The 11,068-nt window shown below is 41.1% G+C and overlaps 1 protein-coding gene across 11 annotated transcripts in view; it reads right to left on the reverse strand.

The window, feature by feature from the left end:
- LDB2 (LIM domain binding 2) overlaps positions 1–9,177 on the reverse strand; it is a 357,070-nt gene extending 347,893 nt beyond the window's left edge. For 3 of the 11 annotated variants that reach the window (XM_025211438.1, XM_025211435.1, XM_025211433.1), the window contains exon 1: positions 8,770–9,175. In XM_025211438.1, coding sequence (XP_025067223.1) covers positions 8,770–8,901 — 132 coding nt within the window. In that variant the 5' untranslated portion in view covers positions 8,902–9,175. Of the gene's footprint in view, positions 1–8,769 lie in introns of all 11 variants that reach the window. The other 8 variants (XM_014522872.2, XM_025211436.1, XM_025211431.1 and 5 more) reach the window with 4 other exon arrangements.
- Positions 9,178–11,068: the final 1,891 nt, after the last annotated feature.

The raw sequence follows: 11,068 nt of genomic DNA on the forward strand, positions 1-11,068 counted from the left end.
TTCCTCGCTGCAATGCCAGAACCACAGAACACAGCAGGAGACAGCCCAGCCCCATGGTTGCTAGCTAGCCCTGACCCCTGGGGCCCTGTGCTCCTGCCCACTGCCACTCCCCCACCACGACTGCCCCCACTGCCTTTCCCTTGTCACTTTCCTTCCTTCCCTGCCAGCTGCCACCGTTCCCTGACAGCCCAATGCTCCTCACCCACAGCTCTGGCACCACATGGTTCAGGCTGCAGGGGCAGGACTGCACATTGCAGCAGAAGCACCATGCAGTTTTAGCTGGGAACCACGTGGTGTGAGCTGGGCCCCGCTGGCTCTTGCTGTGCCGGTGATCCTCCTCCCCACTCTACCCATTCTTACCTGAATTTCCTTCTCAGGTAGAGGAAGGCAGCAACAACCCCAGGGTCTCAAGCCAGAAGGCTCTGCTAAGGCAGAAGCTTCCAGCTTAGGGCAGGGGTGGGGTGGAGCCAGCGGGCCTTGCTGCTGCTGCCACTAGGTCCTGACACTTGGTTCGTCCTGGGTCCTACTGCCACTGGCTCCTGTCATCTTTGACAGGCAGTCAGAGGCAGATAAATATTAATTTTTAACAAAATTTTAGGGGCACCATGGGCCAGATAGAATGCCCTTGCAGGCCGCATTTGGCCCATGGGCTATATTTTGCCCTCCCCTGGGATAAATACTATATCTGGTGGTGGCTGCATCTCAAAACTATACTAAGAGATTTTTAAAAAATGAGGGAGCAAAAGGAAAACAAGAATATGAAATGCACATCATCTAGCCCAGGGATCAGCAACCCCCGGCGTGTTTCCCTGAACATGGCACACAAGGCCATTTTCCTTGGCATTCCACAGCTGACCCAGACTCTGGGTAGCTTCAGAAGTAGCTGCCCAGACCCCGAGCTGGCTGCAGCCAGGAGGCTGCAAACAGCTGCATGGGGCTCTACAGCCCTGGCAACAGTTCCGTGGCTGCAGCAGCTGTGCATGCACCTTTGGGCACATGGCAGGGAAGGGGCTGGTGCAGTGCAACGCTGGCTCCTCTCCCACCATTCGCCTGGAGGCACATGCACATCTTCCACAGAGCTGGTGCCAGAGCTGCGGAGCCAGGCACAGCTGTTTGCAGCCTCCCAGCTACCTGCTACAGCTTCCCAGACCCTGGGCCAGCTGCAGCAGGCAGCTGAGAGGCTGCAACCAGCTGCACTTGGCTCTGGAGCTCCAGCACTGGCTCTGTAGCAGTAGTGCGTGCACGTGTCGCTCACAGTGCATGGTGGGGAAGGGGCTAGGGCAGCACAACCCTGGCCCCTCCCCCACTGTACACCCAGAGGCATGCAAGCAATCACCGTCAGCAATGAGGATCAAGCCCCTTGTGGCTTCCCCATCTCTGGCATGCCAAGTTGAGGCATGGGTGGAGGCTGGGGTGATTTTGGCCCTTGGGCCAAAAACATTGCCAACCCCTGATCTAGCCAAAACAGATATGAAGTAGTTCTTGTTTGGGTCTATGGGCATAGACAAATGTAACAACTGTATTGATATCGGGGATGCTAATATAAACTAATAAGATGCAACGGTTACATCCACATGATTCTACAGCAATGCAAGTGTAATAAAACTGCTCCCACATTTGCCCTCCATTGCATTCAGAGTTAAAGGTAGGGTGATTTAACTCATTTTTATCACTATAATTTCATGCAGATATAATGTCTAGATCACAACAGTGGATGCACAGTGAAGGCAACTCCCTCCCTCCTTTTACTACATTGGCAAGCTGCCTTTGTAGCTTACAATGGAAGGACAGGCAGGTATCTGGGAACTCTGTATGCACAGGGGTAGCTATTTGTTCTGAGTAACAAGCCAGTAAAGTGTATGTGTTGGCCCACCATGTTAGCAGTTTAGAAACCTATGTAAGGAGATGGTGTCATTGAATCAGGTGAGACTCATTAAATCCCTCCTGGATATAGAGGGATATGAATAATGAGTATAGAAGAGGGGAGAAATGCTGTTTAGGAGAGAAAGATGTCACATGCCAAACTGAGAGAAAAATGTAATCTGAAGTTCACGTTTCCCAAATTATCAATAAAGCCCTATTTTACTTTGTATTGGGTAGGAACACTACATGTTTGATGGTGAATAATAAAATCTGGCTGGGTAGAGGACTCAGAAATAGAGTGTGATTTGTACATTATTATGCATAGTGGAGAATGATGCAGAGGTAGCATTTGCCTCATACTGGGCAGCAGCTGCAGGAATGGCCCCAGTGTGATGAGCCCTGGGGCTTGGTAGTACAAAGAGGCTTCATTCTTATGGAACTTCAAAGTTTACTAAAGAATCTTATACTATCCTCTATTCCTGGCTGCACTTCAGGTTCCTTAAAAGCTTGTGGTCTCCATAAATACCCTATTTCATCTGTTGTCTCAGTCCTGATGAGATTATACATTTATATATTACCGGACACCAGGGTGCTTGCTGCTGAGGTTCTAAAGAAAGAAACTCTAGGAGCATCCATACCCAAAGAGAGGGCTTAAGTAGGATTTATTTTTCAATAAACTTTTAAAACAAATCAGACACTGAGCAAGTAGTTGGGAGCTGGTGAAGATGAAGTCCAGATGGCCCTACCTCTGAACCCTGGTCTTGCCCCTCTCTGAAATGGCAGCAGTACCTGCTTCAGGATGTTTTCTTTGGACTGGTGGAGACCCATCATCATGTATTCCTGGCCAGGTTTCCTCCCACCCAGGTCATCACTTCCCAGTTTCAGGTGGCCTAGAATCTGTCCTAAAGAACGAGGACTTGATCTTCACCCAAGCAGTAAAGCAGATACACTATCCACTTTTGCCAATGTACCCAACATATCACTCAAAAAAGTGCTGTGTTGGGAAATCAGAGTATTTGAAATATTTAGTGTATAGAATGGGCAATTTCTGGCAAAAAACAGAGGAAAGAAATATCATACAAAGCAAAGAGTCTACGAAAAAGGTTTCTGTGACTTCAGAAATCTACCCTTGACCTTTTTTTACAGCGTAAACAATGGAAGCCGAAGTAGTACATACATTCAAAGTCAAATGAAATACTTTGTGGTCTGATCTAGCGGTCCTCATTCAGACAAAATTCCCACTGAATTAAGAGTGCAGGACTGGGTACTTTAATATGATCTGTTTTTTTTTTCCTTCCAGTGAAAAAAATTGTTATTTTTCTTTTCAAAACAGATCTGCACTGTGAATCATGTCTACATCCACAAATCGAGGAAAAACAAGTTATGAAAATTTTAAGTGGCTTTTTTTTTTCGATGAAAAAAAAAAGTGAGTCGTTCCTCTTCTTATAAGTCACATTGATTTTTTTTCCCACCACACAAGAAACTCTGGACTCGCCAAGTATATAGTTTACATTCTATATTTTAACTGAAGGAGAAAAAAAGCAGCAAGCCATCACTGACTGTAAGTTAAGAATCAGTGTGGAAAGGGACTGATTTTTTTTTCTAGACTCATATGAATTGTTAGTTTGTAGCAATTTTAATTGAAAACAGTCTCAACAGAAATTTATAAAAAGGGAAGGAAAAAACTGGTATGAGAAACTACAATCATTACAAAGACCTTCAAATTCCATTTTAAAGTCCGTGTCTCTAAAGAGGTTTGAAGGGTTCGTTTTTAAAAGTGACCTTTTAGTTTCAGTTAAAAATGTTTGAAGAAAGGCATTTTAAAACACTTTTGTTCTGTTCCTATAATTGCTAGTTATTAGGATATTTCAGGGTAACAAGAACATTTCTTCTCTTAAGAATGGTTGTCTCAAAACTTTTGTCTCCCGTCCTCCCAACCTATAAATTCAGCTGAATTCGGACTTATATACATAATAGCAACTTTATATCACAAACAGGTCTTTGATATGTCAACAACTGTGATGTCACAATTTCATGACTAATATATTAAAATATGTATCAGGAGGAGGAAGAAAGGATGATTTCATAAGATAACAATGTGAGGAAGTAAGCCACAACTACAGGGTGTATGGGAGTTGTTTTTGTTTTTTTTTGCTTTGTGGTGTTTTAAATGTTTGGTTTCATCTGAATGCCTGCTCTAACTAAATAATTAAGCAACTAAAAAGAAAATCACAATTTATTTTCTTTTAATGACATTCTTCACTGTGAAATTTCCAAACTGTGAACTCTACCAGCCAGTTTAAAGAAAGGTAATATGATTTGATTGTACTGGTTTTACAAAGAACAGCTCACTACTCAAAACAACTTCTCCAATCACCTTTATAACATCACTTGCTGAGGCAGGTAAGAACTTGGATTTTGCACACAGAACATAATGTTCATGGAAAATATCACCTCTCACAGTAGAGACAAATATATAGTGCTGGGTGAATTTAATCTCCTAAAATACACAACATTTCCAGAACTACAAAGGAGTACAGAAACACGCCAAGTCCTTGGTATAGTTCTCTGAATATTCACAGTAAAGCAATTGATTGGACTTTAAACTGCCAGCAAATATAAGTCATCTGCCCACGGCAAGTTGTAGAGAGTGGAGAACCATTAAAGCTTAGACTTATTTACCTTTCATTTTGTTTTATTTTAAACATTTTCGAGTTATAAAACTTTATAATGAAATAGGAACTTCAGCATCAAAGGAGGAGGGAAGCTGTTTTTTTACATTGGCATTTCATGAAGGAGGAAGATATAAAATATAAATCAAATTACTTATTTTGTATATTTGCTACATAGAACATGGGAGCCTGTTCACTTGGCCACAACAGATTATTTTCTAAACTAGGTATACTAAACTAACACAGACATCAAAAACATTCAGATAAATGGAACTTGCACAAACAGGTAAGAAATCCAATGACCACACATTCACAGCTTAGAGATAGCTGCATTTTGATCAAACAGGAATGTCAGTTAACTAGGATAAAAATTAAATAGGCTTAATAGTGATAAGTAAACATTTATAAGAAAATATATTTCTTATTATAAGCAGGATTAACAATATATTTTCAAAGGACATTTGACTCCTCAAGTGGAATTAAGAATTTTGGTGTTCTAATTTACAGTTCTAAAGGAAAAGTACCACAACATCCAACTTCTGGGGGGATTTTACTTTTTCCAACCTACTTTAATGAGGTGGAAAGGTGTTGCTATAGGCTTGTTAAGAAACTGAAATCTCTAACATAAGAAAGAACGTGTTTGGTAGTAGGAACCCTGAGTTAGTGGACATTTGCTGAGCTTAAGGACTCCAGTCATGTTGAGTCAGATGCTGGTTTTGCGAGCTAAGTCCTAGATCTAAGTCTTAGATCACAAAACCAGCACCTGACTCAACATGACTGAAGTTCTCAAACCTCCTTTCAAGCCTACCAGGCCAGAGTGCTAGGCTGGGTAAGGCACACCAGTTTCTGTAGCCAACCAGCACATGAGGCAATAGCATCACATCCAACTGCCTTTAATTCCCCAGCCCAACCAGATATACCCATTTACAGTTGAGATGACTGGGGCAGCCGTGAACACAAGTCTGGAGTGGGACTGGAACTGCTATTCTGGAGCCATATGGAGCCATCACTCCTTTGACAGTGAACCCCTCTTTGCTTAGGACTGACCTCAGATATAAAGGGCAGCTGTATGTCCAGTTGAAGAAGCCCTGAAAGTTGAGAGAGGAAGTTTGGAACAGAGAGCATGCACTGCACTAGGAAGGTTTAGTCTGAACAGTTCTTCCACTGCAGGGCTACCATGTTTTTTCATATAGAAAACAAGATGCTTTAGAAAAAACAGCAATATGCACACTGCATCTAAGTCATCATTCCTTATAGCACTGGGTCAAGTTACCTCAGCACATTGAGCTACAGTGACCCAGGCTTAATTAGGGGCTAACTGTCACCCATATGCCATGCCAAAGCAGCTCAGGCTTGATGAAGCGGTCTATATAAGGACTGACCGTGGGCTGCAGAACTGCTGCCATACCACTCTATAGGCACTGCTTCATTCTTAAGGATGTGGTTGACACTACCATTGGGGTAGGGGAAATAGAAGCAGCAACGGCTGTGGGATGTGCATAACTTCAGAACTGGTGGCACGCTGCTCCGCTTCCCACAAACCTTGAAAAGTTGTGATGTTTTGGGAGCATCTGTAAAACTGAACTCTGCAGCACACGGGATGAAAGAGCATGTACATAACCTGCACAGGGTCCTCATATGCTGAACTCCTCTAATTTTGGACTTCCCACAACCATGGGAGGAGGCACAAAGCTTGACTCTAAAGGATTCATTAATAGTGTTATTTTTATAAGCCAACATAAATCATCCCAAATAATTATCAACGGATATTTAAATAAATGTGGGGCTTTGCAGGGAGAGGATGTGGGTCTCACCCTTACAACATCCTTGCTTTCCACTGGCTCTGTCCAAAGTAAGTCCCTTCCCTCTATTCCACTCTTAGGAGTTTCTTTGTAACTCTTTCCGCTTTAATAGTGTTAGTTGTACTGCCTCTTACATACAGTGCACAGTGAGCAAGCAGTCTCCTTCAGGGACCACTACCACTACCAAAGACTGCATGAAGAGACATGTTTATATCATGGAACTATAGCACAAGCTCAAGCACATTTTTCTTCCACTAGACAGGATCCAAGAAATTCAAGGCTGGCCCTAATGAACTCTAGTACTGCTTAAAAGCATCCAAAACTAATGTGGAAGTTCCCTTCCCAACCTACAAGCAGGCAAAAATGAGGAATGATTTTTCACAAGCTTTCCACATCTAGTCACTATAAATGACAAAAGTGTCCATGAAGTTATTTTTTTATTAAAAAGGATGCTGTTATAGGGCTATCTAGAGAATATTTATCTCAATGAAGAATAATGCATAATCTTGCATTCAAAAAACAAGGTTCTTAATTGCAAATGATCACAAAGCAAGAGTATTTTTACTCTGAGAAAAGGAAAAGTTTAAAAAGTATGTTTTCATCACTCTCCACGCTCTCTGTCATACCCCACTAGCATCTATCCCAGTACCGGCAAAGAGAGTTCAGCCTGCTTGCAGCAGCCCATCCCACAGAGTGACTGGGACAAAAAATGTAATGAAATCCACTAGAGCCTAAAAGACTAGTTCAGAGCATAACAGCAGCAGGATATGGGAAAGGCTTTCTATGAGTACTTCCAAAAGTTTTTGTAGTGGAAGATTTTTAGAGTCCAGGTTGTCCAGTCAAGAAGTTGTGTTTAAAAGAATTAAAAATATCACTAATACTTGAATTACAAACAGTAACAATGATAGCTTTTCAAAATTACTTCTGTATAATAGTGCCAAAGTAATCATTTGATGTAACATTTTCTTTCCTGTCCACATGTAAGATGCTACAAATTGTTGCATTAATTTGTATAGGAATGTAAAGCAGAGTTGTAACTATCTGACAAATAAGGAGTAACTAAAGCACAATACCTGCCAAATCTAAATATAAGTCATTGCCAGTAGCTAACGACCTGAGGCAAAACTAAGATCAGTTTAACACAACTATAGGACCAATAAGTTTCTTTGAGATTATGAATATCATCAACTATATATAACATTAATAGAGAATTAATATGTTTAAAAAATAGCAGTGATAACTGCTAGAAAAGCAGTCACTCTCTGACTGTTAACCAATCAGAAAGCAGGTCACATCTTGTTAGCTGTATCATGCATTAAACGTCATGAATTCTCCATGGTTTAGCTGACAATTCAGGCATGTGTGTTTTATTTTATGATAACCTCATGTCCCCTTAAAGAATTATGATACAACAAACAGATCCACCTTAAATTCCACCAAAATCCTTTACTATATCTCTTGACAAATTCACTGGACAGTTGCACTCTAGAGAAGGCCATTCATTCTACAAGATTTATACTTTGTTAAGTGTTTTCAGGGCATCCACAGTAAACTACTTTGGAAAAATTGCAGCACCAAACATGTGGGCTGCACAAACAAACACATGGGTACAGCTGCAGCTTGATTCAGTCTGCACACTTTTCACTCCAATAGCCTCAAAAGTATTGCTTCATTTCAATTGCAGGAGGCAGAATTGAATTTTAATTAAAAAGTACTAAAAGTATTTTTACTCTTCATTTTTTGAGGTGGCTGATCTCCATGCAGAATCCAATATGTATAAACCAGTAACATATTATACAAAGCACCTCAAACAGTGGATGGAGTTTACATTACAAGGTACTCTGACAGCTAGATAACAAAGTCATGGACTAATCCTTTCTCTTGCTATAAAAGCAACTGTTTTCTAAACACATGCACATATTTCTGTATGTATTTGTTATGAACATGTGTTCTTTAAGTGCAGCTCCAGAATAAGTTTTAAAAACTCTGCTTCTGGTTGCTCCTATCATTCATATTTAATTTTAATGACTCTGAAAAACAAATACAGGTCATGGTTCAGCTCCTTCTAAAGGAGGGACATTTCTGGATTAGTTTAGTGCAAATGATCAAGCAATACCTTATAATATTATAGCTGCAAATGCCATCAGGACAGATACTGAGCAAACAACACACTAAAGGAAAGGAAATTTCCCTCAGATTGGCATCATAATCAACCCTGAAGTGCTGTACTGTAATTTCAAGATTTCAGCTGGTATCTACTCAAAGAGTTGCTCTGCATGGAAATATAATGAGGGATTACCCAATTAAACTACTAAATTAATTAGGGTGTTTATTCCTCTATATATTGCACTGTCTAATGGGACGCTTCAGATGGAATTCAGCCTGAAACCTAGCACAGTCCATGCACAGTAAAACAAGGTTGAGGGACTTACCTCTGTACGAGACTGCAGCCTCTTGTTCATTTCATATATTCGGTACTCTGGTTGCACCATGTATGGTGTATGTCTCCTATAAAATGGGCCAAAAGGAGAAGAATAGAAAGGGTCATGTGGTGTGCTGGACATCTTGCCTGCTTGCAGAGAATCAAGCTACACAGAGTATCATCAACATCCATACAGAGCACATGGGCTGTGTGTTCCTCACAGTACAAAGTAGCAGCATGCGCGCACACACACGCGCACACACGCACACAGAGCGAACACACTGGCTGGGAACTGCTGTTGGAGCCCTCTATAGCAAGAGGGGGGGGGAGAGGGAGCGGGAGAGGGAGAGAGCATGAGAGAGAGTGAGAGAGAGAGGGAGAGAGCACAAGCTCCAGAGAGAGAGGGAGAGAGACTGGATAGCTTCAGGCACCACTGCTTGTTTTTAAAGAAGCAGTTTGTGAAGGGGTCATTTCCTGTCCACACTGTAGACTAGTTCAAAAATATAATTTTCCTCCCAGTCTGACAGGGGTCTAAGGTTTGGTTTTAATTTTTCCCAGCCAGGACCCCTTAGGAACCTGGCAGCCAGGCTTGTTAGCATATAGGTGGTTTAACTGCTGCCTGAGCCAATCACCCTCCAAGAAGAGCACACTTGTACAATATCAGAAATGTGATTACTACAAAACACATCAACACAGGCCACAACAATACCACGCATTCGGAGCCGGCGATTCACCTCTATGAGATGATTTCTTTCAGCAGAGATCTGGCAGTTCAAAGTGTTTGTGTTCATCTACAGTGGATTGAGCAGCCCATTAGACTTCTGCACATTTTTGTTTTTACATTTCAAATCAACAGTTAAAGGATTGTGAGAGGGTTTGGCTCTCTGTTTCATCAGGGACTAAAATCATTGTGGGTAGAGAATCTGCACAAAGAAATAATCTCAGGGCTTCACTTCACACAATGAGAACAGTCGAATGCAAATAACATAAATCCTCCCAGAAAAATATAAAAAGGAAAGAACTGGGCAGGCGGGGGTAGGGGGGGATTACAGAAAACAACTGGGAAAAATTCTTTTTTACCAACGATTATAATGAATAACGAACTCTAGATCTGCTAGAGCACTAGGCGTTATTGTCCAGGATTATGGAAGTAAATAAATCTTTCACCAGTTGTTATACATTATAAATGGAAGAAATGCAAATATACCCATTGGGGTTAAAAGTTAAGGGTGGAATATATCTGACTATGAAACTTAGGTGAAAGTCCTGGAACCTGTAGCATGCAGATTAGAAAGTGTTCAATGCAGAGAAAACCAGAACAGGTTAATCTGCTGTCTGAGACAGTGCAAGGCTTTAGAGAGAGGAGTCTTTAAATCATGTGTAAAAAAGGTCTTTTTCTGTACTTTTAAAGCATCACACATGTTTACAAGACTAACCGGTGCAAAAATAATAATAAATTGGGCTGAGTTCATCTCTGGTGTAAATTCATTCATGTTAGTAGATTACACAAGGGATAGATTTACCTAATTAATATGAGTAACAGGAATAGCATGAAGATTTTCATGGACTTTCTCATCCATACATCTCAGAATATTTTACAAAAGAGGTAAACCTTATCACCACCCCCTTCATGGATAGGGAAACCCAGGCAGCAGCAGTCAAGTTATGGCTGATTTAATGAAATGATCATGGGAAATATTTGAGTTTCCCATGGTTTCATATGGTACCATAAACTGGTTCTAGATTCACTAGAAATATAGTAAAATATAGCTCTATCTTCAAGATTCATAATGCAAATTTCACATTATTTATTATCAGCTGGGGTGGGAGGTTGAAACAGTAATTTATTTGATGCGTCAGTCATAATGTTTAGCAAAAGTTTTCCCATTCATTATTGAGCTGCTTCTATAAGGTGTCACATTTTGAACTGTTTTTGTGGACATCTCTCTGTTTCTGTCACCAAGCTGGCAGACACTACAGGGTGACAATCGACATTTTACTCCATTCTTTAATACTCACTAGCTATACATAAGCAGCTATGTTACATTGTTGCTTAAATATCATCCCCAGAAAGCACTGACGAACAGATACAGATTTGCATGAAGTCTGGCTTATTGATGCTTTAGCAAAAATGGCAAGACTGTGCAAACATTCAACAGGCATGGCACTAAGTGTAGTAACTCTATGAAGCAGGTGATTACATGAACGAGGGTTCAGAACACAGTTCTCTGCTATATTGTAAGAAATCCCAACCGCCTGATCTAGGGCCTGAAAAATGAAGAACACCGGCCGAAAAATATAGACCTAGC

This window comes from Alligator sinensis, unplaced genomic scaffold, assembly GCF_000455745.1.
Source record: "Alligator sinensis unplaced genomic scaffold, ASM45574v1 scaffold466_1, whole genome shotgun sequence".
Lineage (NCBI taxonomy): Eukaryota > Metazoa > Chordata > Crocodylia > Alligatoridae > Alligator > Alligator sinensis.